Genomic DNA, 26,898 nt, shown 5'->3' with positions numbered 1-26,898 from the left:
AGTACTGATGAGCATATTCTGATGAAAGCATTAGTAGGAAACATAAGGAACTGCCGCAAGTAATATAATAGCCTAATATACTGATAAGCATATAGTGATGAACTTCCCAAACCAAGCCTTCTGATGAATATATCCAACATACTATAGCCCTAATGTAGCGAGTCATCAGGGACTTGAGGTAATGTAAACCCTAATTGTGAAATGCAATCAGCATCTCTTTGATGCGTTGTAGGTCCTTCAGCGTTCATTGCGGTACTGTCGACCCAAAATCGAGGCAGCATCCTTCCTTATCCTTGATGTATAAACCGAAAGTAGATCCCTGGTTTTGCACTGATATCCTAGTAACATCCATACACCGGGTGTAGATCCTTAAGGACGCTCTTGAGCAGGTCTTAAATTTGGGCCACATGCGGCCCCTCAGGTCCTATTTTGAGGCCCTGGGCATGTCGTCCCTCAGGTACTATTTGAGGCCCTGGGCATGTCCGTCACAATCACAAAAGCAAAAGAAAACAGCCTATTGACCAAAAGTCTGTCTAGCTAGAAAGCACCACGAGGCTTGGCCAAAGGAAAATGCATACACTATGAAGTTTTACCGCATGCAAAATTGTCATTGCTTTAAGTAGACATTAACTACCACAGCTCTAGAGGTAATGTAACCTAATGATAAAGGTACTTCGGCCTGTAAACCATAAGGTAAACGATGTAACCCGCATTGTAACATCCACGACCCGAATGTAGACCCTGACCTATTTGTGCTCCCTCCATAAACCCAAGGTCGTACTGTACCGCCTGTGATATAACTCCATTAAGTATCGTGCCGTATCTGTAAATCCCAGATGTCGACACTCCTTCTGAGTAAGGGATTATTCACGTTCTTATCTCTTATCTCATTGATGCTTGTGATTGATGTTATCTGGTCGCAAGGCTAAGGTCTCCGGTAATAAGGTCGTCAGCAAGGAGGTAAGTGATGAGAGCCTGGCCGTGTTGTCAATAGCATCCCCGTATAAGGGCCTGGTATGGTAGAGGAGAAACCTCACGGAAGGCAAATGTCTTGCGTCCCATTCTGCACTGGCAACTAGCTAAGGAAGAAAGTATACGCAGGTAATAAGGTCGTAAGTACGGTGGGAAATGATGATAGCGTGGCCGTGTGAATACATGAAGTACCCAGGAAGTGAGGTCAACACCTTCTTTGTCCGTAGCATCAACCCGTCATAAGGGCCCGCCCTGGGCAAGGAGAAACCGCGAGGAAGCCTAATATGAGGGCTCAAAGCTATAAGGTCAACGTCTTACACCTGCTAACTGGCTAAGGAGGAAATCATTCATGAATGGAGGAGAAAAAACATGATACCCAGGATACGAAGTCTTGTTGAAGAGGGATTGATAATAAGACTCGTGAAGCGGGCGTGGTTACAGCACATGTGATATCTTCCTTTCTTCTGCTAACCAGGAGGTCTGTTTAGACTAGGGGCCATGTGTTACTTGCTGCCGAAGGAGATTGCGCCCTAGACTGTCCAAAGAGCGACCGTGACTCGTCTACCTCGTGCTAGTGTAACCTGGTCCCTAAGGGCGTATTATGTGATGAGAGAGCGTCCCGTAGTGTAGCGGAAGCAATCTTAGGTGCTGGAGGTAGATGTGTCGGTGTAGGAGCAGCTTGTGGTGGCTCACCTGGGACGAACGTCGACCGCACCCCGTGCTGCTCTATGTGCCTCTGGAACTCAGCCATTAAGTCGGCCCCTTCTTGTTGAGGCTGTGCGGCCGTAGAAAGCCGGTGCTGCTGTTGTGGCCGTAGAAGACACCGCTGATGTTGTAGCGTATGTGGTCCTCTTCTTTCTTTGACTCCTAGCCATGGGCTTTGCAGCACAGCTGTTTTTGATCTTGGCTTACGTTGAGCAGGCATGGCTATAATAAGTACTAAAAGAATAAATACTGTCAGTAACGTCCTACGTGTATTGTAACCCGAGACAGGTCCTAGTATTAGTAAGGCAATCCTTCTGGGATCACGAATAAAATGAAACTCCAGCTGGAGAAAGAGCGCAGTGCAGCTAAGTTGTAGGTATCGCATATGATGAGATCTAATAAGCATATAATGGCAGCCAATAGCCTTAAATAGCATATAAGATCCTTTAAATCGCATATAATAGCCTTAAATAGCATATAAGAGCCTTTAAATAGCCTATAAGAGCCTTTAAATAGCATATAATAACCATAAATAGCATATAAGAGCCTTTAAATAGCATATAAGAGCCTTTAAATAGCCTATAAGAGCCTTTAAATAGCCTATGAGTGTTTTAATAGCAAATAATAGCCTAGATAGCATAGCCTTTAAATAGCAGATAATAGCCTTATTAGCAGGGCCTTAAAACGCATATAATAGCCTGAAATAGCATAAATAGCCTGACCTAGGATATAATATAATTGCCTAAGAGCATTGCCTAAGAGTATCTAATAGCATTTAACGAAATAGCATATAATAGCCGTAGATAGCATATAAATGCGTAATAGTATAGCATTTAATCTAATAGCATATAATAGCCGTAGATAGTATCTAATTGCGTAATAGCATAGCATTTAATAGCATATAATGGTATAGCATTTAATCAAAAGGCATGTCGTGGATAGCATATAATTGCGTAATGGCATAGCATGTAATTAAATAGAATATAATAACCGTGGATAGCATATAATTGCGTAATAGTATAGCATGTAATAAAATAGCATATAATAGCCGTGGATAGTATCTAATTGCGTAATAGCATATAATAGTATAGCATGTAATCAAAAGGCATATAGCCGTGGATAGCATATAATTGCGTAATAGCGTAGCATGTAATTAAATAGAATATAATAACCGTGAATAGCCTATAATTGCGTAATAGTATAGCAGTTAATCAAATAGCATATAATAGCATATAATAGTATAGCATTTAATCAAAGCATATAATAGCCGTGGATAGCCTATAATTGCGTAATAGCATAGAATTTAAAAGCATATAATAAAATAGCATATAATTGGCAAATAGCATGTAATGTTATCTAAATTAAGGAAATGTATTTATTTATTTTTATTTTATTTATTTATTTTTTTTTTTTTAATACCCATTGGGAACACCCCAGGCAGGCTCAAGCAGAGAGGGGCCACGTGGGTGGTCAACTCTCACTCTGTCGGGCCTCTGCAGAGCCGCAGAAGATCCATGCTGGATCCATAGGGAGGACAAGGGCCTACTCACAGCCCCCACAGTCATGTCGGGCCATGTGGGGGAGGGGCGTCAACCTCTCCGAGAGGGCAGCGGCCCCCCCCCCCCCCCAACAGGACTGGCCACTTCCCCCCAGCGGCCGCGCGGAACAAGAGGGCATAGGTCCTGTTCCAGTTTCAAACATTATTACCAAAGTGGACGGCGAGAAAGAAGAAAAAAAAAATTTTGGAAGGCGGGACTCGAGCACGGCGCACGCGGCCCGGCACAGAACCTATCCAAGTGGCCGAGTGCAGTGTGGCTCAAACCCGGCCACCCGCCTCCCGCGCTAGGAGGCGACCGGCGTCCCGTGCCCGGACTCTCTGGCCGCTCGGGGAGTGGGAGGCCGACGCGCCGACGACAGCCACGCAGGTGGAAGTGACCAGATACGGGACGTGCACTCGGGTCAGCTGCGGCATCGGGAAGGCACAGACAGCAACGCATGGCGATCCGGGCCGGCGACTCCTCCCTGTCCGCGTGTGCAGCGGCCGAACCCACTCTCGACGCGGACACACCCAATGCCGGCATCCCGCGGGCGGCGGTCCCACACGCCGGCGTGCAGCCGTCGGAGAGGACGCAGGGGCGCCACCGCTGATGCCGCTCACCGCGGGAGCCGGAGGCGCCTAAGGTGAGGGAAAAAAAGTGTAGTTGAGGGTGAGAGGAAGGGAAGCCGCGTCTCTCTCTCGGGATCGCCGTGTCGAAAGGGCGACCTCCCTTCCGCTCACCCTTGTCCCCTAACCTCCCCCCCCACTTCTTCTTTGATTGGCTCTTCCTTCTCCTCCCTTCCCCCTCCCCCCTCCCATCCTATCGCTCCGGCTTCGGCCGATTTGGCCACGCTCCTCCCTAGGCGGGATCGGAGCTTGTTCTTTCTGTTTTTTTCCTCATGCTTTCTTCATATCCTTTGTGCCTATCCTACAAATTACGATGGGTCACTGAAAAGTTCTCAGCCCAGCCAAAAAGAGAATGATGTGAAGTCATGAAACTTACAAGTTATTCCACACTTTTCTTGACACTTTTTGTTTCAATGATATGAAATTAAACAAAACGTGTCAAGGAAAGTGTGGAATAACTTGTAAGTTTCATGCCCCACCTGAATTTAAAATGGAACTATTCACTTGGCTAACAACGGCCCTTACAAACGGAACACTAAACAAAGACATGGGCCACATACTGATTACACCAATTCCCAAAGATCAGAAAACCTCTACAGCACTAACATCCAACTACAGACCCATAGCAAGCATTCCCCTCTTCACAAAACTACAGGAAGGATTGGTCAACCTCCAAATGGTAAACTACCTAGACAAATTTAACATCCTCAGCGATCATCAATCAGGTTTCAGGAAAGGATATAGCACAGAAACGGTCATAGCCTCCATACTAAACCACCTCTATGATCTCTTCAGCAAAGGCAAAAGCGCACTGATCCTGCAATTAGACCTCAGCAGTGCATTTGACCTAGTAGACCACGAAATCATGCTACTGTGCCTTGATGCAATGGGAATCTCTGGAAAGGTAAAGAAATGGTTCCAAGAATTCCTAACAAACAGATCCTACAGAGTAGCCAGCAATGGAAATCACTCCATGGAATAACTCGTCAGGGGTACCGCAAGGCTCCCCTCTATCACCTACTCTAGTCAACATTTACATAGCATCCTTAGGTCACCAACTACAAAAATTAAACTTAATACATTACATATACGCAGACGATATATCCATCCTAATCCCCTTAAATGATATCTCAACTGAAACTATAGACATCCTTTCACACACAATGAGAGAAATCAAAAAATAGACCATCAATTTCAAACTGAAACTAAATACAGAGAAAACAAAAGTCTTCTTGGCAAGCCCCAATGACAAAATAACGAAAACATCATTAAAAATAAACAGCCACGAATATCTGATTTCCAAAACCATAAAAATCCTGGGTGTCACTCTAGATACGCACTTGATCATGGCTGACCACACAAACTTAACAGTGAAGAAATGCTTCTACACTCTATATGAAGCTAAAGACTATTAAAAAATACTTTGACACAACATCCTTCAGGTTACTGGTTCAATCGCTGATCCTATCCACCCTGGACTACTGCAATATCATCTACATGGGTATCTCACAAAAAACAATAAAAAAACTGAGATTAGTACAAAACACTGCAGTTCGATTAATCTTCGGACTGAGAAAACAAGACCACATTAGCCCATACTACAAAAAGCTGCACTGGCTACCAATGGAAGCACGAATACAGTTCAAATTTGCATGCGTCAGCTTCAAACTAATCTGGGGCCTAGCACCTTCCTACCTGTAAATACACTTTACTCTACACAACTCCACACGAACAACCAGAAACAAAAACATCTTCGCCTATCCTAAAATTACTGGCTGCAAATACAAATCCTACCTTGACAGAACCTTCATGTTCCAAGCTAACAGACAACAATCCTGGCTGGAAAACTACATAAATAAAACCAGACAGACCTACAACGCATTCCAAAAATCTATCAAAACTACTCTGACAAATTCATCACCTAAACAGACCAATCCGTGCTCACTACGTTTTTCCCCCTACAACCCAAAGCAATCTTCAGGCAATTTCTACCCCTCTCACTTTCCCTCCCACTTTCAACCCCTCTTACATTTCCCTCCAATACTACCCTTTCTTCTGTAACTTTCCCCTCATGCATTTGTAATTCGCTGAATGTCCAGCCTTCTTACGATGTTGAACCGCCTAGAAGTCGTCTGACTATGGCGATATAGAAAAATAAAGTTATTATTATTATGACTCCACATCATTCTACACTTGGTTGGGCTGAGAACTTTTCAGGGGCCCCTCGTATTGAATTCTTTTATTATTTTGCTTATACTGCCTTTACTGGAATATGGTTCCATGAATCTACTTTGAAGTCATTTTTTTCTGAGTACTATGGTACTTTAAAATTAGGAAAGCTTATATGAATTAAAGTGAGAAAAACACCTATACATTTCTATAAGTTCATCTGTGACATCTGAGTTCAAATCCTGTTGATGCTGCTTGCGAGCTTGAGCAAGACACTTCAACTTCATGGACTCAGGTACAATTCTAAGATCGCTGGGGACAGAGAAATAACTACTTTTATTTAATTAAAACTTGCCTTGAGTTATCAATGAAAAGGCATCAGCTAGAGCCAAATAACATTTAAATACAGTAAATAGATAAGAACATAAGAATTGCTGCTGCTGGGTCAGACCAGTGGTCCATCTTGCCCAGCAGTCCGCTTCCGCAGTAGCCCCTAGGTCAAAGACCAGTGCCCTAACTGAGACCAGCCCTACCTGCAAACGTTACAGTTCATCAGGAACTTGTCTAACTTTGTCTTGAATCCCTGGAGGGTGTTTTCCCCTGTAACAGCCTCCGGAAGAGCATTCCAGTTTTCCACCACTCTCTGGGTGAAGAAGAACTTCCATATGTTTGTACGGAATCTATCCCCTTTTAACTTCAGAGAGTGCCCTCTTGGAGAGAGTGAACAACCTGTTTGTATCTACTAAGTCTATTCCCTTCAGTATCTTGAATGTTTTGACCATGTCCCCTCTCAGTCTCCTCTTTTCAAGGGAGAAGAGGCCCAGTTTCTCTAATCTCTTGCTTTACGACAACTCCAACAGCCCCTTAACCATTTTAGTTGCTCTTCTCTGGACCCTTTCAAGTGGTACCATGTCCTTCTTCATGTACGGTGATCAGTGCTGGACACAGTACACCAGGTGAGGGGATACCATGTCCCGGTACAGCGGCATGATAATCTTTTCTCCTTCTTAATAATTCCTAGCATCCTATTCGCCCTTTTTTGCCACCGCTGTGCATTGCGTGGATGGCATCATTGACCTGTCAACCAGCACTCCCAAGTCTCTTTATTGGGGGGTTCTCCAAGTAACGCCCCGGACATCCTGTATTTGTGTATAAGATTTTTGTTACCGACATGCATTACCTTACACTTATCCATGTTGAACCTCATTTGCTATGTCGCGGCCTATTTCTCAAGCGTGTTTATGTCATGTTGCAGATCTTAGCAAACCTCCTGCATTTTCACTACTCTGAATAACTTAGTATCGTCTGCAAATTTAATCACCTCACTCGTCGTACCAATTTCCAGATCGTTTATAAATATGTTGAAGAGCACGGGTCCAAGCACTGAACCATGCAGCACTCTACTGGTGACGCTTTTCCAGTCCGAGTATTGTCCATTTACCCCCCCACTCTCTGTTTTCTATCCGCCAGCCAGTTTTTAATCCACATGAGTATTTCACCCTTGATTCCATGGCTCTCAATTTTTCAAAGTAGTCATTCATGCGGAACCTTATCGAACGCCTTCTGAAAATCCAGATATACAATGTTGATCGGGTCACCCTTGTCTATCTGCCTGTTTACTCCCTTGAAGAAGTGCAACAAGTTCATCAAGCAAGATCTTCCTTTGCTGAAGCCATGCTGGCTGGTCCTCATCAAATCATGTCCGTCAAGGTGCTCAATGATGAGGTCCTTTATCAGCGCCTCTACCATCTTTCCCGGTAGGTCAGACTCACCGGTCTGTAGTTTCCCGGATCACCCCTTGAACCTTTCTTGAAGATTGGCGTAACATTCGCAACCTTCCAGTCTTCCAGACTCCTTCCCGATTTTATCGACAGATTGGCTATTGAAGCAGTTCAGCTATTGCCCCTTTCAATTCCTTGATGACCCTCGGATGGATGTCATCCAGTCCCGGGGATATATCATTTTTAAGCCTATCAATCTGCTTGCATACCTCTTCTAGACTGACCGTCAACCCTGTCAGTTTCCCATCTTCGTTTCCCACGTATAGCCTGTCGGTTTCCGGTATGTTGTGTATATCCTCTTCAGTAAACACAGATGCAAAAAATGTGTTCAGTTTGTCTGCAATGGCTTTGCCTTCCTTTAGCACTCCCTTTATTCCATGATCATCCAACTGCCCCACCGCTTCCTTTGTGGGTCGTTTCCCCTTAATATATCGAAAGAACAGCTTGAAGTTTTTTGCCTCCTTGGCTATTTTTTCCTCGTAGTCTCTTTTGGCCTCTCTTACCACCTTATGGCACCTGCTTTGATACTGTTTGTGCTTTTTCAAGTTTTCGTCCTTTTTTGATCTTTTACATTCTTTAAACAAAGTCTTCTTGTCTCTGATCGCTTCTTTCACCATTACAGTGAGCTACTCCAGTTCCTTGTTCTTTTTCCTCTTGGATCCCTTGCCGATAAAATGAATACAATGGGCTGCCTTAGAAAACAGATCAACCACCAACATTATCATTATTTTTGCCTTGTAATGGCGGAAGGTCAGTGATGTAATCCAGGCTGGTGATAGCCAAGGCTGAAGGGGTGTGGCAGTCTTTTGTTAATTTATTGTTTGTATAAATAAATTGTAATATATTTTTTTTTAATGAATGTATTGTCCTTTGTTTCATATAATCAATGACTAGACTTGTGGATTGTAAACCTCTTTAAACAAATAAATAAGATAAGCTTCATACTTCTCATATTACTTTAAACATAGGTCCTCTTTTACTAAGGTGCGCTTAAGCGTTTTAATGAGGGTTTAGTGCACTCTAAATCAATGCATGCGCTAACCACTAATGCATCCATAGGATAACATGCACGCGTTAGCGTTTAGCGCATGATTAGCGTGCGCTAAAATGCATAGCACACCTTAGTGAAAGAGGGGGAAGTGTACTGTTTTTTTTAGCTCAGTGAATAGTAAGTATGCTTTTAATTTACCTTTTGTGGAGTATTGGTCTCGGGATGTTTTTATTCTTAATATGGACTAGACATAAAAATGATTTCCCTGTAATTGTTTGATTGATATTGATATTATGTTTTTCTTTTATTTCTATATTGTTAAATAGAAAATGCTAAAAATAAAGGTTACCTGACAATTAGAAGGTATGAAAATGCAAAACAAAAAACAATGAACATCATGTACACACTGAACATCACTGTGTAATTCAGCACCAGTCTGGATTTAAAAAAAAAATAAATCAAAGCTGTTAATATCAGAATAAGCCTCCTTATAAGATAAGCCATATCCAAATCACTCAGTAGACCATGACACTGCTGTGTTCAAGCTTTCATCACAGAGTGACTGTGGTAGCTACAGAACATGGAAAAATATAATAGAAAATGTAATTCTGTCTAAGGGGAAGAATTACACTACATTAATCAAAACCCATTTCAACATACTACCAAGCAAAGATGCTGACCTGTCGCAGAAGTTGCTGTGATCTGCAGCTCAAAACAAAAAGAGAGCTGCAGAAAGACAACTGTTAATTTCCTGCACAATGCAAAATGATTGACATCTTCCTATGGACTTAATCTGAGATATAAATTGTACACAAAAAAATTGCTCAGCATTGACACCTGACTTATAAACTACGTGTTAGAAAAGTATTCAACAACACAGACTCTTAAACTATTGGAAAAGATGGAAAGCCAATATGAATGTAAAAGGAATCTACCTATAATGTAACATTTCATCACTCTTATTATTTTAAAGGGTAAGCATAATTAAAAAATAATAATAACTAATAAATCATAACTGTTAAACAGTAAATTATGTGTACATATATAATGAAACACTATCATATAGGAGTCCTTTTACTAAAACACTAAAAAGTGGCCTTTGCTATGACTACCATGTGGGTTTCTTATACGCTGAGACCACTTTTAGTGTGGCTGTAAAATGGCAACCTTTCCATTTTACATATTAATGTACATGCGTTAATTTCTCCATTAGCACATGGTCATTAATGTACGAGCCCTTAACTACACCTATTTTTTAAGTGGTAAGGGCTCTTGCGCTAACCACACACTAGTTAGTGTGTGGTAATGTAGCTACACTAAGGCCCGTATTCTCTAAACGGTCCCTTAACTTAGGCACCGCTAGGTCATGTTTAGGAAAGTGCTTTCTGGTTTCTAATGCTACTGTAGGCATGGCTAATGCAGGAAGTGATATTGTGGTGCGCCTTATCTTTGGCCTATGAAAAACAGACCACATCACGCCCTACTACAAACAACTACACTGGCTCCCGATCGAGGCCCAATCACTATTCAAACTGAGTTGCTTTATAACCTCCTACCAAAATATGCAACTGATCTATTTGAGTTTATAACTCCGACCACCTTTTGCACTCCAACTTCATCTTCGACTACCCTTCCCTCCAAGGAAGACCTAAGAAAGCTTAGGTGACAAAACTATTATCCTGCCAAGCAGCTCACTACAGCCGGGAATTCCTCCCCATTATTGGATCTTCAACCTCATACATACATTTCAGGTGAAGACTAAAAACATTCCTGTTCAATAAATTCTTAGTGGATCACTAAACCCTGCACACTTCCCACTCCTCCAGATGAAGGAAAATGTTCTAGTTACAGGCTCTTTCTACTCTTCAACCTGCCCCCTCACCTCTCCCTCTCTCTCGGGTCTCTGTATCTATACCCATACCAAGACCCTACCTCTGCTCAACCCTTGAGTTCTCCTTGTATTCCCTACTTTCTTTGTTCTCGACTCCAACCTTACCATGGTCCTTTGCTGTTTGTATTCCTATATTACTTGTAATTGTATACTTACCTCTTATGTACGATCTCTTCAGTTAACTCCTGTTAACTGCATCGAACTTTACGGTGTATATGTTATACACTTCCCCCTCCCTATTTGCGATTTCGACGTTTGCGGTTTTGACTATTCGCAATTTTTTCCCTAGCCCCCACCCCGGTGAGAATTATTTGTTGTTAGTCCACATCGAAAAAAAAACAGCCCCGGGGCTTGAATCGGGGCGAGGAGGGAGGCGATCGTAGGAGAAGGAGGCGATCAGAGGAGGAGGGGGGTGATCAGAGGAGGAAGAGGCGATCAGAGGTAGAAAGGGGCGATTCGAGGAGGAGGAGGCGACTGGAGGCAGAGGGGGGAACTCACAGCATGGCACTGCACAGGGCAGGAGTGTAGGAAGATCACTCCTGCCCCGCATCACCACTAGACTACCAGGCAAGGTCCAGGGGTGGGTCAGGGCCGGCCCAAAAGTTATTCACAAATTTTCCCTATTTGCAGGCTGGCTCTGCTCCTAACCCCCACGAATAGGGAGGAAGAAGTGTATTAAACGCCAGAAAGTGCCTATGTAGGCATAATTCACATCAAAGGTAGGTACCAGAAAGGTAGGCCTTGAAAACCCTGGCTTACATTTCTGGTGCCTAATTTTGCCGGACGCATGATTCTCTAAATGTGCTGTCGCATGATTGACATGCAATTGATGGTCACTTTTAAGGCAGCTAGCAACAGCGGCACCGTTTAGAGAATCTGGGCCTAACTGATTAGCACTGGGCATGCCTACTCTCTGCCCCGGCACTAAAAAAAAACACATAAGTTCTAGCATTCAGGAAGCACATGCAGATATCAAAACTACCACAAGATGCCTGAGCATGTCCCATGGTAGTGGTTTTTAACTTGTGGTAAGCATGCATTAATACTTACTGCAGCTTAGTAAAGAGGCCCCATAGTCTAAATTAAAATGTAAAAAAAACCCCAAAAAACCCAAATATAAGACAGCAGGATAAAAAAGTAGATGAATTTAATAGAACAGTGTATTTGAAGTTGTTTATCATTTTGAAATACCTTAACACATATATGCTTGTGTTATATTTCAGAAACCTTGAAAATAAAGTAAAACAACCAACTTGAGAACAGGATCTACTATCATAGAGCAAATTCTAAAGTACATGAGGAAATGGACATTTATGTGCTGGTTTTGTGTCAGCACATACACGTTTATGATATGAAATAGCAAGATCAATGTTTATGTGCCAGAACATACATATCAGCCATTTTAGAAATATAAAAAGTTTTCTCCAGAGCACGTTATCTATTGTCAGTTTCACTTTTAGGGTCACATTAACCACTAGAGGGATTAAGGGAGTGACCTCCAGGGCAGCATTGCTCAATAAGTGCACTTTTCTAAAACCAAATTGTCCTGGGTAGTAAGTATAAATCCCATCTATCTTTGTTCACACAGACATACACTGCTTGATGTTCAGCTGATGGTGGTCAGTGTCTTTTAAAAAACACTAACCATCACTGGCTGAATTAGCCTACAATATTCAGTGCTGGGCCATGTCCTGACAACAACATTGAATATTGGGGGCTAAGTTTGGGTGGGCAAGTTGCTGGAGCTTATGTGGACCCGGCTGATATTCAGCCAGTTATGCAGGCCTGGGATGAATATCAAGCCAGGACCCAAATAGCTATTTTTTGAAATAAAACCCTCCAATCCCTGTAGGGCCTCTCTTATACCCCCTCCTACCACTTGTGATGCCCTAAGCCCTGCCTGTTTCTTAAAAGCCTACCTGTTTACCTGGTCGTTCAGTGAGGGTCTTTGGGAATGGGAATGTAGCTCCCTTACTCCTGTCCCCTCCTGCTTTTCAAAATGGCTGCCACGACCTAGCATAGTAGCTTGTGGGAATAGGAAGGGTTTCATTAAAAATATATATAGTTATGCGGGTACCAGCCTGAAATTCAGTGCCAGCATTCACATAGCTAAGCATCTTAATTTAGGATAGCTTTTGAGCTGTCCTAAATTAAGCCACTTAACTATGCGGATGCCAGCACTGAATATGCTGGCACCCTCATAACCCTGAGCTCCTCCCCTGTGTCACCCCCAGTGTTGCCCATGACCTGACTACTTTTTATTTACGTGGTCAGTGGGAATATTCAGTCACATTAGTTAAGTACCACTAAATATCCCCACATAGACAGCAGTAATTAATTTAAGTGCACAAGAGAGGCTCCTGCACGCTTAAATCACTTTGAATACCAGCCTCACAGAATCTTGAAATTAATCAGCACACTAATTGACTGCACCGATTAAAAAAACAATTCAAATCTTGTTTAAAAAAATATAAGGGCACTGAAATCACATCTACAGAGGTGTCTAGCAGTGTCTAAGGTCAAAGCAGGTGTGATTTGAGACAGAAATGACCTTAGGCGCCATTAGGTGTGATCCTCCATCAAAGGTAGGTGCTGGAAATGTAGGTCTTTAAAACAGATGCTCAAGAGAAGTATTTGTTCTTTGGAAGAAATTATTGTATGTGCTCATTTGTCTGTTTTAATATTATGATTGTATTTTGTAAACTGCTTAAGAATAGGCGGGTAAGAAATTGTTTAAATCAATCAATCAATAAATTGACGGCATATACCTTTAATGGGAGCCATGATTCTGCAAATGATGCTGTAGCGTGATTGTCGCTCGGTCAGTGAAATTTTTTGTAGGTGGCCACTGTTTACGGCATTATTTCCAGAATCTGACCCTAAAGCCCATATTCTATAAACTGTACCTTAAGTTAAACATTGATTTAAACATTGTTTTCTTTAAAAAAAAAAAAAAAATGTAGGTGCCTAACAGCACCTAGAAAAACAGTGCCTTCATCACTTCTACGGAGGCACCTTAGAATGCAGAAGGTCATAGTTCAGGGATCTCAAAGTCCTTCCTTGAGAGCCGCAATCCAGTTGGGTTTTCAGGACTTCCCCAATGAATATGCATTGAAAGCAGTGCATGCACATAGATCTCATGCATATTCACTGGGGAAATCCTGAAAACCTGACTGGATTGCAGCCCTCAAGGAGGGACTTTGAGACCCCTGTCATAGTTGGTGTGGTTGACGCTGGAAACAACCTTCGTCATTCTAAGGCACCTCCATAGATGCAAGTCTTGTCAAAGGTAGGTGCCGGAAATGTAGGCCTTTAAAACCCTGACCTACATTTTACAGCACTTACCTTTGATGAAAGTCATGATTCTGTAAACAGTGATCAGCAGCCACTGATAACAGCGCTGTTTACAGAATCCAGCCCTTAGTGTTTTAGGTTTACCCTAACACCACCCAAAACATACATAGGTCATGCCTTTTGTTATATGAATGTTTTAGAGTTTTAGATCTATATGCCCCGAGTTTGTAAAATTGGGATTTAGATGGTTATGCAATATAAATACCTAAAGGACATCAGTGAGGGCTACCACTGTATTAGGACATGTTATTGTACTACTGACTCATGCTATTTTAGTACATGCCCCATTTTATGCAATATGACCTACTTACTAATAATTAGCATTAACAGTAAGCTATATTGTTAACTTTCCCTTTAAATATCAGTTTATTCACATCTAAGTCATGAATGAAGCTTCAAAAATTTGTGCCAGAGCTTCTCACTACTTAATAGGTAATCATAGACAAGGTACTTGTTGCAAAAAAGTCAGATAATCTCTGTCTAGAAATTGAACTGCCGTTTGCATTCTAATATTGTTGGATGAGAGAATTTAGATTAAACCTTAACCATTTTTTTCCTCGCTTCCTCAGGAAAGGACTTGTCTGGAACATTTATCCCATTCAACCTATCGTTAAAATTCTGGGGGTTACTTTAGATCAGAATCCTACCCTGCGGAACCAAGTCGACACTGTGGTCCATAAGGGTTTTAGTATCTTATGGAAACTCCAAACACTCAGAAACTAATTTGAATTTTCAGCCTTTAAAATTCAGTTTCAGTCCTTGGTACTTAGGGCTCCTTTTACTAAGCTGCGCTAGTGGTTTTAGCACGCGCTACCTTGCCACGCGCGCTACACGCTAATGCCTCAATAGAGCTTGTGTTAGTATTTTTTGCAGGGTTAGCGTGCGCTTAGACATTTAGACTATTGTAACATCATTTACGTAGCATGTACTAAGAAAAATCATATTCAGTTGTGAATAATTCAAAATACTGCAGTCAGGCTCATTTATGGATCAAGGAAATATGATCATATTACACATTATTATCATGAGTTGCATTGGTTGCCTATGGAGGCTTAAATCCTTTTTAAATTGGGGTGCCTTTAATATAAGGTAATAATGGGCTTGGTTCTTTCTTACTTGATAGATCTGTTCTGTTAGTCTTCCTTATATTATTCACAAAGTATTAAAGCTTTATTTGTCTTTCCACCAGTTAAGGACTGAAGGTACAAAAGATACCATGACAAAACTCTCTCTTTTCAGATTGCATTATGGGATAAAGAGTTTAAAGGGTCCTTTTATCAAGCCGCACTAGCGGGGTTAGCGCGTCGGACATTTCATCACATGCTAACCCCCGCGGCCGGCTAAAAAACTAACGCCTGCTCAATGCAGGCGTTAGCGGCTAACGCGGCAGGCGGTTTAATGCACGGTATTCCACACGTTAAACCCCTACCGCAGCTTGATAAAAGGACACCTAAGTGACTGGTATCAAAATCTATTTCTTATCTTCATTATTGAAAACAACTTAAGACTTTTTGTTTTTGAAGTTTTTCAGCTCTTTAAAACTAATTCTTCTGTCATCTTGAATTATGTATTATAGCTAGTCTTTTGTAAACAGCATTAAACTTTTCAGCAATTGCAGTCTAGAAATAAATTATTATGCTATATTATCAGTTGCCTAAATTTTCTAAAGGACCTGAGAATGCTGAACCTAGTGAAAAGCCTTTCAAATTCAGTGGATATATTTTATTTAGAAAATTATTGTTCTTTTTTAAAATTTTCTTATTGGAGGTACCAGTAGTCTGTAAATTAGTGTGCCCAGTCAGTGGCATAGCGAGGGTGAAAGGCACCTGGGGAGGTGGCGCCCCTCCCCCACCCTCTTCTCTGCCCCCCCCCCCGCTCCTACTTCTCTGTCCCCCCACACACACCTCTTCCCTATCCTGTACCTTTTAACTTTCCCGGCGCGAGCAGCAATACCAACTCGCTGCTCGTGTTGGCGTCGGCTCTCCCTCTGATGTCACTTCCTAGGCGCGGGATCCAGAAGTGACATCAGAGGGAGAGCCAAGTTGCTGCTTGCACCGACAAAGAGATGGAGGTACAGTAGGGGGTGGGGAGTGAAGGTATGCATATGGCGGAGGGAGGATTGGGAAGGAGCGGGGAGTGGAGAGGAGGAAGGGTGCCGGCGCACTCACCAAGATGGTAACTGGGGCAAAATGCCCCCACCCCACTTGCTACACCACTGTGCCCAGTTGCTCCTGACCTAACTTGGACTAGGTTCAAAATGGTACTGGTGACTCCTAGGAATAAGTTCACAGTACTACCCCTAAGGTTCACGTGTCCATATAAGGCTTCTTTCCCTTATACGTAAACAAGTGGTAGTACAGTGAAACTACTACTAGAAGGTGCCACCTCCTTTTTGAACCCAGCACTAGCTAGGGCACGAGTAACTGAGAATCACTATCGACCCCACTAGTGGCCAGGGATATAGAAAGGTAGGTCATGAGATGACCTTCAAGAGGATAGGGAGTCTTGTGGGTGGAGAAATCATTATTTTTAGTCTTCAAATGGGTGGCACTTGCTATTGGAGAGAACTAGATGTTTGTGCCCCTTCATGTTGGGGGGGGAGGGCAGAATTATATGGGGGGCCTGGATCAGAAAGGGGTTATGTTTAGAGAATTGGAGTGGCATCTCACAGTAACTTAGCCCAGCCACTTTGCCATCCAAGAACAGCAGGCCACTACTTTCACAATCTAAATAGCACCTAAAGGTTCCACAGAGGAAACGAATCAGCAAAAACAATAAAAAGATTGTGGAACAGAAGATCAGATGTACCAGTTTGTAGTATGCCACGCGTCCAAATAACTAAAACTATAATCTTAAGAACAATCCACAAAGGGTGTATACAGTTGCAAGTGACCCACAAGATAAAAACCAAAAAATGTATAAAATAGAAATGACCCAACATGGGCCGTGTTTTGGAAAAATAAAAATGCATTCCTTAGAGATCTTATGAGGTTATTGGCTGTCTTAAATATAAAAATATAAGTCACAAAAAAATCCAAATAGTTAAGAGGCTACAAACAAACAGCACAGCACACAAAAGCTTCCAATGTAGCTTGTAGCCACCTCTACTGTGGCTTAGTAAAAGGTGTGTGGGTATGGGTGTGGGTGAGGGGTTAGTTTGATAGTACACTTCTCCCTCCGTATTCAAGGTTTCAGCATTTGTGGTTTCGCTTATTCACAATTTTTCACATGCTGATTCCTCCCCCCCCAAATTATGTCATGCGTAAAGTACCTGTAAAAAGTTTAGCGCTTACCAGCATTCACTCAGAAAATCGCTGCTTCCATGCTTTCATCCTCAAAAACACTGCTTCCCAGCTTCCCAGTGTACACATAGAAAAATGCTGCTTCCCAGCATTCACAGAGAAAAATGTTGCTTCTCAGCATGCACAGAGAAAATCTCTGCTTGCCTGCTATCAGCCTACAAATCGCAAGTTTCAATATTAATAATGGTAGCTGTTACAAAAAAACGCAAATAACATATAAAAAGTTATTCGTGGTTTTTCCATATTTGCGGCGATGTTCCGCCCGTAACCACCACGAATATGGAGGGAGGAGTGTATCCCTTTTGGCAAAGGGATTGGATGATTTCCTGAAGGTGAAGGGGATTGAAGGATATAGATAGAGGGTAACTATACAGGTCACTAAACGAATAGGGTATACATGATTTAGGTAAAGGATCACTTCCAGGTCATGGACCTGGGGGGCCGCCATGGGAGCGGACTGCCGGGCACGATGGACCCCTGGTCTGACCCGGCAGAGGCAATGCTTATGTTCTTATGTTATGGTCTCAAACCAGTCCTCGGAACACACCTAGCCAGTTAGGTTTTCAAGATTCCCACAATGAATACGCATGAGATAAATTTGAATGCACTGCCTCCATCGTATGCAAATCTCTCTCATGCATATTCATTGTGGGCATCCTGGTTGGGTGTGTTCCAAGGACTGGGTTGAAGAGCGCTACTTTTGGCCATTGGCCCTGTTTATGGGGAATATCACTTTTCAAGTTCCAAAAACCAAAGGGATTAAAAATAAAATCTAACAGTTGCTAATACAGGAACATTTATCAGTTCAATTTTGGGAAAAATGAAACCTAACAAACCCCCCCTCCTTTACGAAGCTGCGCTAGCATTTTTAGCGCTGGATGCTGCGGTGACAGCTCTAATGCTCATACAATTCCTATGAGCGTCTGAGCTGTTACCACTGCCGCGGGCGCTAAAAACGTTAGTACAGCTTTGAAAAGGAGGGGAAAATATTTTTGTTTGCTTGCTTGCTTACAGACATCCGTAATAGTTTCTTGACATAGTAAATACTGGTTTTTTTATTATTATTATTTTATACTTTGTTTTTTTCTTAGGGTTTATAGTTGTAGCAGAACTGACACATCCAATTTCTAAAGATCATCCTGGAACTATCTCCACATATAACACTGGATTTTAATTTTTTAAATATTATATTGATTGTAGCCATACTGGATATCACTTAGGCCAGTGTTTTCCAAGTCTGTCCTGAAGTACTCCCTTGTCAGTAAGGTTTACTGGATAATCAGTAAATCTGGAACACTCTTCCAGAGGCTGTTAACATAACATAAGAACATAAGATTTGCCGCTGCTGGGTCAGACCAGTGGTCCATCGTGCCCAGCAGTCGCTCATGCTGTGGTCCCCAGGTCAAAGACCAGTGCTCTAAATGAATCCAGCCTCACCTGTGTACGTTCCAGTTTAGCAGGAACTTGTCCAACTTTGTCTTGAATCCCTGGAGGGTGTTTTCCCTAATAACAGACTCTGGAAGATTCAAGAAAAGGTTGGATAAGTTCCTACTGGAACAGAACATACGCAGGTAAGGGCACTGGTCTTTGACCTAAGGGCCACCGCATGAGCAGACTGCTGGGCACGATGGAACACTGGTCTGACCCAGCAGCGGCAAATCTTATGTTCTTATGTTCACAAAAAATATGCATGCTGTTGATTTGCATACACTGCCTCCATTATATGCAATTTTTTTTTCATGCATATTCATTGTAAAAATCCTGACAACCTGACTGGAAAGGGGGTAGTCCAGAACTGATTGGGAACACAATGATCTAGGAAAACCTCAAAAGTGAAATATATACTGGAAGGTTTAAAGACACATTGGTGAATTATTATCAGTTAGTATAAATAATTATCCCCCCTTTTACAAAACTGCAAACACATTTTTTTTTTAGTGCAGGCTGACGCGCTGACTGCTTTATGCTGCTCCTGACGTTCATAGAAACTCTTATGAGTGTCAGAAGCAGTGCAGAGCATTCAGCACTCCAGCCTGCGTTAAAAAAACGCTTTCGCGGTTTTGTAAAAGGTGTGGGGGGAAGAGTATGTGAACAATTTAAACAATAGCAGCAACATCATCAACAACAACAAAATGCTGTATTTCAGAACTGTACATCTTTCCTATTTTACAATGTGATATCAGCTCTTAGTGATTTTACTATTCTTTTGCTCCATGCTGCAGTTCAGGACAAAGAAGTGGAATGTTGTACAGGAATGCCTTTCGGAAGACTCCCCCTTTGCCACGTGGTCGACTCAGTGGGATTATGGGTCCAGCCTATCAGCAACTTGAAGAGTCGAGATCAGCAGATCAGAATGGTTCTTGCCTAGGGTAAGTGACAATAACTATTGAAACATGAAAATGAAGAACCTGCCTTTTTTAGCATGGTAACTTTTATCCTTGGAGATTTTAATATCCACTTTGACAATCTGAACAATGTTCATACCTCCAAAGTTCTTTTTCATATTAATAATCTTGATCTACTACCACAATTAATGGATCCTACACATCAGGCCGGATACACAATAGATATGATTCTGATTCCTAAATCTGCCTCTAGCTACACCTTAAGTCCCAGTTGTCCAGTCCCTTGGTCCGATCACTTTCTTATTTCAGTGACCCATACAGCCACATATGCCAATTTTAATATAATACTTCAAGTAGTTACAAATAGGGATTTCAGCAAACTTACTAAGGAATCAATTGTGTCCATGTTTAAATCAGAATTCTCAAATGCAGACACCTCTGCAATAGAAGACCATTTTCATCAATGGAAAGTCTCCACAAATTCTCTTATGGACACATTAGCACCAATACAAACTAGAACAATTCCTCCTCGGAAACTTGCCAACCCCTGGTACACAGCAGAGTTCGCGCTCATTAAAAAACAGCTTAGATCTTTAGAGAGAAGCTGGAGAAGAGAAAAGAACTTTTACAAACTTAAAAAAGTTCAAAGAACAATCAGGTTTCTACAAAATAAAAATAAACCAGGCAGAAACAAAATACTATTCCACCAGAATCATAAAAGCTAAAAATTCTTCAGCATTTTACTCAATTCTAAAATCCATTAATTCCTACTCCAAAAGAGAAATCACAGCAAATAGCAATCTGCCTACAGCTCAGGAGCTTGCATCTTACTTTATTGAAAAAGTAAAGAACATCAGGAAAAATTTAACTGTAACAAGTCCATTAGGTCAAAACACAGGTCACGTTGATTTAACACCACTTTCCTCAAAATGCTCTCGTTTCAACCTTCCCAGTCTTAAAGAGATTGAGTGCTATATCCAGAGTATCAACCTCAAAGGTTCTCAGGTAGACTCAACTCCCCCATTCATTCTTAAATGTCACTTCTCTGTTTTCAGACCATTCATCTACACTCTAGTTAAAGAAAGCTTACAACTTAACACAATACCCGAATCTTGGAAGAAAGCAACCATTCGTTCAATAATCAAAGATCACAAAATCAAACCAGAGGAAAAATCTAATTACAGGCCCATTGCCAATATCCCCTTTTTAACAAAATTAACAGACAAGTTGTATTCAAGCAAATTTCAGAATTTGTTGAAAAAACAAACATCTTACAACCTAACCAAACAGGTTTCAGGCAACACCATTCCACGGAACACTCACTAATAGGTATGACAACTTCTATTCTCTACCATCTTGATCACCACAAATCTATCCTCTTACTTTCTTTTGACATTTAGTCTACCTTCAACACAATAAACCATACTCTCCTCTTACAAAGACTGGAAGCAATAAGTATTACTGATCAAGTTCTCCACTGGTTTTGATCTTTCTTTACTAATCGTTCCTCATCAATTTCATTCAATAACTCCTGTTCTGAAAATTCCAACATAAACTATGGCATTCATCAAGGGTCCATCCTCTCACCACTCTTGTTAAATATCTTTTTAACTCATCTTATGACTCTCTGCCAATCCATTGGGTTTAATACATTTGCTTATGCTGACAACATCCAGCTTTTACACTCCATAGATTCTGAGAACCCTCTGGATGCTTTAACAATCAACATGAAATTGGAACAAATCCACCAATGGCTAGACACCAACAGACTGGCTCTCAATGTCATCATATCAAAGGTAATATTCTTCCCTTGGAAGGATAGTTTTAAATTCCATTCTCCTATTACCCTCAAGGGGGATGCATTTCAGGCAGTTAATACCATCAAGATCCTAGGGGTTACATTTGATCAGAAGTCCACTTTCTTCAGATTATGACAAATACGTTCCGTCTCAAAATTTTGGGAGCCTAATTCAATTAATTTCTGATACACTCTCTCGTGATTTCAAAAATTGACTATTGCGATGCCTATTCAAGGGCATTACCCAAAAAGAAATAAGACACTTACAAATCATCCAAAATGCCTCTATTAAGCTCATCATGAATGCACATTGGCTTCCAGTAACTCATCGCATTACCTATAAAATATGTCTGTTAACTTTGAAATCTCTTCTTTTTAAAGCTCTAGCGTTTATCGATAGACTCTTGGTTCCTTATGCCTCTGCCAGAACACTCAGATCTAGTGATCAACACTTATTGACAGTTCCCTCTTTTAAAATCATTAGCACACGTCAACAGTATATTTTTTCCGTAACAGCACCACAAATGTGGAATTCCTTGCCCATTCATCTAAGAGAAGAATGTCTTATAAACAGACTTAAGAGCAAGTTAAAGTGCTTTCTTTTTAAAGATGTCTTTGACTGACTAGTTTCTTAGATTTGGTCTGCTCCTTCGAATTTTATGTCACTTCATTGTTTCCCTATCCATTTCCACATACAGTTCAGACTCATCTTATTGACTTACAAGTGCAGTATTTTTCCTCTCTTGTCTCTCTCTGTACTCCTTCCTGGGAACTCCATTCATTGAGTAAGTGTTTCTTATCTGTACCCTTCTCCTCTACTGCCAACTCCAAACTCCATCACTTCTATCTTGCTGCATCATATGCTTGGAGCAGACTGCCTGAGTCAGTACGTCAGGCTCTATCTCTGGCAGTATTCATGTCTAGGATAAAAGCTCACTTTTTGAGGCTGCATTTAACTCCTAGCTCTTACCAATGTTTGTTTTAACATTCTCTCTGTGTGAAATTTCCAAACCACTCTTTGTCTCATTTATCTGTTTGGGTTACATTGTAATTTTTATTGAGAAGGGTTTTTCTCTTACATGTTTAATATACAGTGTTTTATGTACTATACATCTGGCAGTGCTGTAGAAATGATAAGTAATAGTAGTAGTAGTAAATTTGGGCTTAGCATGTTGTAAAATCCAATTTAGGCAATTTAGTAAAAGGTCCCCAAAGCTAGCATTGTGTACCTTTAGTATGACTGGTGATAGCCTATCATGATTTGGAGTTCTTTTCTGTTATTTTAATTTGTTATAGATCAGTGATTCTTAAACCTGTCCTGGGGGACCCCCAGCCAGTCAGGATTTCAAGATGTCCCTAATGAATATACATTCTAAAAACTAGTCTAAAAATATATATCTTTAGGGTATTTCACTCAATACAATAGCTGTCAATTAAATATTACGAAACTTAAACCAGCTATTTTTTACTAAGGGCTCCTTTTACTAAGCTACGATAGCGGTTTTAGCGCATGCTTAGCGCGCGCTGAATTGCCACGCACGCTAGATGCTAACGCCTGCATTGAGATGGCATTAGTTCTAGCAGCGTAGCGCGGGTTTAGCGCATGCAGCAATTCAGCGCGTGCTTAAAACGCTATTGCAGCTTCAGTAAAAAGGAGCCCTAAATCAATTCATACTTTTAATTACTTCAGTTACATAAATATTACAATTATACTATATTCATAAGAATTATAAATAGAACACGCAATTTCATAAATATCAATTGTAAATATTACTTCATTGGTGAACCTTACTCCTTTAACCACTATATGCACCATTCATCACATCCACACACACAATTCATTCATCCTAAAATAACAACATATAATATATCACATCTGTAAGAGGTAGGGCAGGAGACATATTAAGCATAATTGTTCATGATGATAATATCCCATTTAAAAGTCAATTGCAATAATCGGAATGAGTCCATCAGGGGAATTTTACTCGTGATAGGGATTTCAACACCTGTTACCCCCCTTCTTCTTAAATTGTCATATACACACACAGGACTCAATGAAGTAATATTTACAACTGATATTTATGAAACTGTGTGTTCTATTTATAATTCTTATGAATATAATATAATTTTAATATTTATATAATTTAAGTAATTAAAAGTATGAATTGATTTAGTACAAAATAGCTGGTTTAAGTTGTGCAATAATGAATATACATGAGGCAGATCTGTAAGCCTGTCACCTCTATTAAATTGCAAATCTGCCTCATGGAATTAGCACATGGACATTAATAGAGAAAGTCAAGTTGTGGCTATTCTAGAGCTCTAGTAAAAAGTGGCCTCAGCAGGGGGGGGAGGGTAACCCACATGCTAAAAATAGCAAAGGCCACATTTTAGCTTGGCTTTGTCAAAGGGTCCTGAATGTAACTTGCCTTCAGCTACTACTAAAAAAAGGCAGGAGCACAATCCCTTCCCCTTAATTAATTCACAAAAATATGCAAATAGTAGATCTGCAGTCTGTGCTGATTTGATTCAATTATCCAAACTGCTCTGATGTGGATGAGATTTTGATTTAATCCTATCTAGTAAGTATTTAATTACAAATGCAGGATAAATATATGAGCTTTTCTTATTATTATTTTATATTTTTAGGAATTCAGCCAGTGAAGGAAAAGATCCACAGAACACTTCAATAAATATGCAACTGCCTTCAAGAGAGACAAAACCTTATTTTAATCACTTGAATCAAAAAGACATGGCTGGTTATTCATCTGCTAGGGCCAACTCAGTTCCCATCATTCCCTCTGTGGGTTTGGATGATGCCTGCATGCAAATGCAGAACATTTCAGACGTGCCAGTCATCAAGCAGTGCAAGAGCTCCTCCTATTCTGCTGAACTTGCTCATGTAAGCACTCCAGCCAACAACTGCCTCCTAGCAGAGCAACAAGAAGTCAAAATTTTGCTAGAAACTGTGCAAGAGCAGATCCGAATTTTGACTGATGCAAGGAGACAGTCACAAGACTATGAATTGGTGAATGCAGACACGGAGGACAGCGCGAGTGAAAACACGGCTTTCTTACCCTTGAGCCCCATGGCAAAATCAGAACGGGAGGCACAGTTTGTTTTAAAAAACGAAACACTGAGAGATTTGACATTTAGCAAGTGACTTTTTAAAGAATCTGTGGGTTTGACGCTTTGCAAAACATGAAAGCAACGAAGTGGGAAAATATTTATATGCATTAATTTAAGAGCATTTACATAGAGGAAACCAAATAGTCTATCGCCCTCATATCATAGTGTTTTTTAAAAAATATTTTTTTAAGGGAAAGAAGATTCAGGCTAATGCCAAGAGCTTTGATTCAGTTATTAAATTACATTTTATTTTGGTCCTACGGCTAGCCTTTTTTCTTTTTTTTTTTGGCTATATTAAAGGCTGATTACACAAAGGGACTAATTCAAACATTTGATGCCACTGATACATGGATATATTTTGGATGTTTATTCACTGATAATAATTGTCAGTGACCTGAATTGCTAATTAATCAGTTTTCAAGGAAAAACAAATCCCCTGTATCTACATATAGATAAAATACCAGGACCATATTATTCGTGAAAAGGGCCAATACTATCACAAGGTAGACTCTATCAATGGTTTTAAGTAAGATTCTTTTTTGAGTGGTTTTGTTTACATAAATTATCCATGAAAGATGAAATATCTCTTATGTAAAAGTGAAACACACAATGATTTCAGCACTGATAGCTATATTTCGATCTGCTGAAATTGAGTTTTTATGCAGTCAGTGCACAACTGAAAATATAAAGAACTACTAAACATCTTTCTTTGCTTATCTGTAACTTTTTTTTTTAAGAAAATATACTAAGAACATTACTTATTGATTAAAGTTGAAAAGTTTTTAGAGTTGAAATGGTTCCAAACTTTTCAGTCCGCCAGTCCCATAACAACACTCTTGCAACTCGTACAAGCAGTTGAGCTTAGTACAGTTGTGTAATTAGAAGAAAGCAATATTCTACTTCAACATGTGAACTTCAAATGGCCTAAAACCTATAGCATCTTGGTTTTCTTTTCCTTTTGTTTTTGTTTTGTTGTATGGGTAAAGGCACCGAAAATCGTTTGCAAGGCTGATGGAATTGTGTTATTTCCTTTCTATGGCTGTAATCTGTGCTGTGTGTTTTCAATAAAATTGAATATGATTTTAGGACCAACATGGTCTATGCCTTTGCAATAGGGGCAGATGGTGTGAAGTGAATTCCCTTTTCTAAACATCTAATAGTCCAGGGACAGATTAAGGGCTCCTTTTACTAAGGTACGCTAGTGTTTTTAGCGCGCATTGAGGATTAGCGTGCGCAAACCCCCATGCTAAACGAAAAATACTAACGCAAGCTCTATGGAGGCGTTAGCGTCTAGCGTGCTGAAAATGCTAGTGCACTTTAATAAAAGGAGCCCTAAGTAGTTGGTTTCTGGTAATAAAAGTCATTTTATTAAACAAACCTACATGTTGCTTATATGAAAGCATCCTGTATGACTTAGAGGTCATGTCTGAAATAGAATTTATGTTGATTCTTTCAAGAGTCAACATGGTTAGACAATAAATTTTTAATATTGGACAATATTAAAAAGGAATCATCCTGAACTTTACTTTTTATGGAGAGTTGCTTTCAGGAGTGAAGTTTATTTTATTAATTTCTTAGCCCCCCCCCCCCCCCCATCTGCAAGCCAGAAAGCTATCAACATTGTGGTGTACATTCAAACCATCTATTTCCACTCTAACAATGGGGGGGAAAAAACCAACAAAAAAACCCCTATAACATGAAAACAGAAAATATATTGGAGATACAGTATTTTCTTTTCTGTTATATCCAAAGGAAATGTACAAGTGGATACAAAAGTGATTGCTGTTTGATCCAATAAAACAAAACTTGGGTTTCAAGACAATAATTCTGCATCAGAGATTTCCAGTTATAAGCATTTTCTCTGCATTTCTACATTGGAAACACACTGCAAGATTCCTGTTGAAGAAAGAGTTTAATTTCTAGACAACACCTCTCTTAAAAGAATGTTAGTTACACACAGAGAAGAAGAACAATAGATCAGTAATGTATTAATAATCAATGAACATACTTGACTGAATAATAGAATGAACATCTGGAATGGTGGAAGATCTTCACTTCTTATTACAGATGTTATCCTGTACTCTGAAAATGATGTGTGACTGTTACATGTTAACTGTTCTATTAAGTTTTCAGCATGTTTGAATAGAGAGACATTAATATTATCAATATGACAAAGCCTAATGTAATTCTTCTAATGTTAAGAAAATTATTTCAGAGAGCATTGGAACATTCAGTCACAATATTTTGGCAAAAGAAAAATAAGATCTAGACTCCTAATCTTGATATGAGTGAATTTT

At 40.4% G+C, this 26,898-nt stretch overlaps 1 protein-coding gene across 1 annotated transcript in view; it reads left to right on the top strand.

The window, feature by feature from the left end:
• NRG3 (neuregulin 3) overlaps positions 1-25,830 on the top strand; it is a 1,387,275-nt gene extending 1,361,445 nt beyond the window's left edge. Inside the window, exons 8-9 of the mRNA XM_033943012.1 lie at positions 19,552-19,698; positions 24,122-25,830. Coding sequence (XP_033798903.1) covers positions 19,552-19,698; positions 24,122-24,635 — 661 coding nt within the window. The 3' untranslated portion in view covers positions 24,636-25,830. The remainder of the gene's footprint in view (positions 1-19,551; positions 19,699-24,121) is intronic.
• Positions 25,831-26,898: the final 1,068 nt, after the last annotated feature.

This window comes from Geotrypetes seraphini, chromosome 4 (assembly GCF_902459505.1).
Source record: "Geotrypetes seraphini chromosome 4, aGeoSer1.1, whole genome shotgun sequence".
Lineage (NCBI taxonomy): Eukaryota > Metazoa > Chordata > Amphibia > Gymnophiona > Dermophiidae > Geotrypetes > Geotrypetes seraphini.
This window is presented reverse-complemented; position numbering and strand designations above follow the sequence as displayed.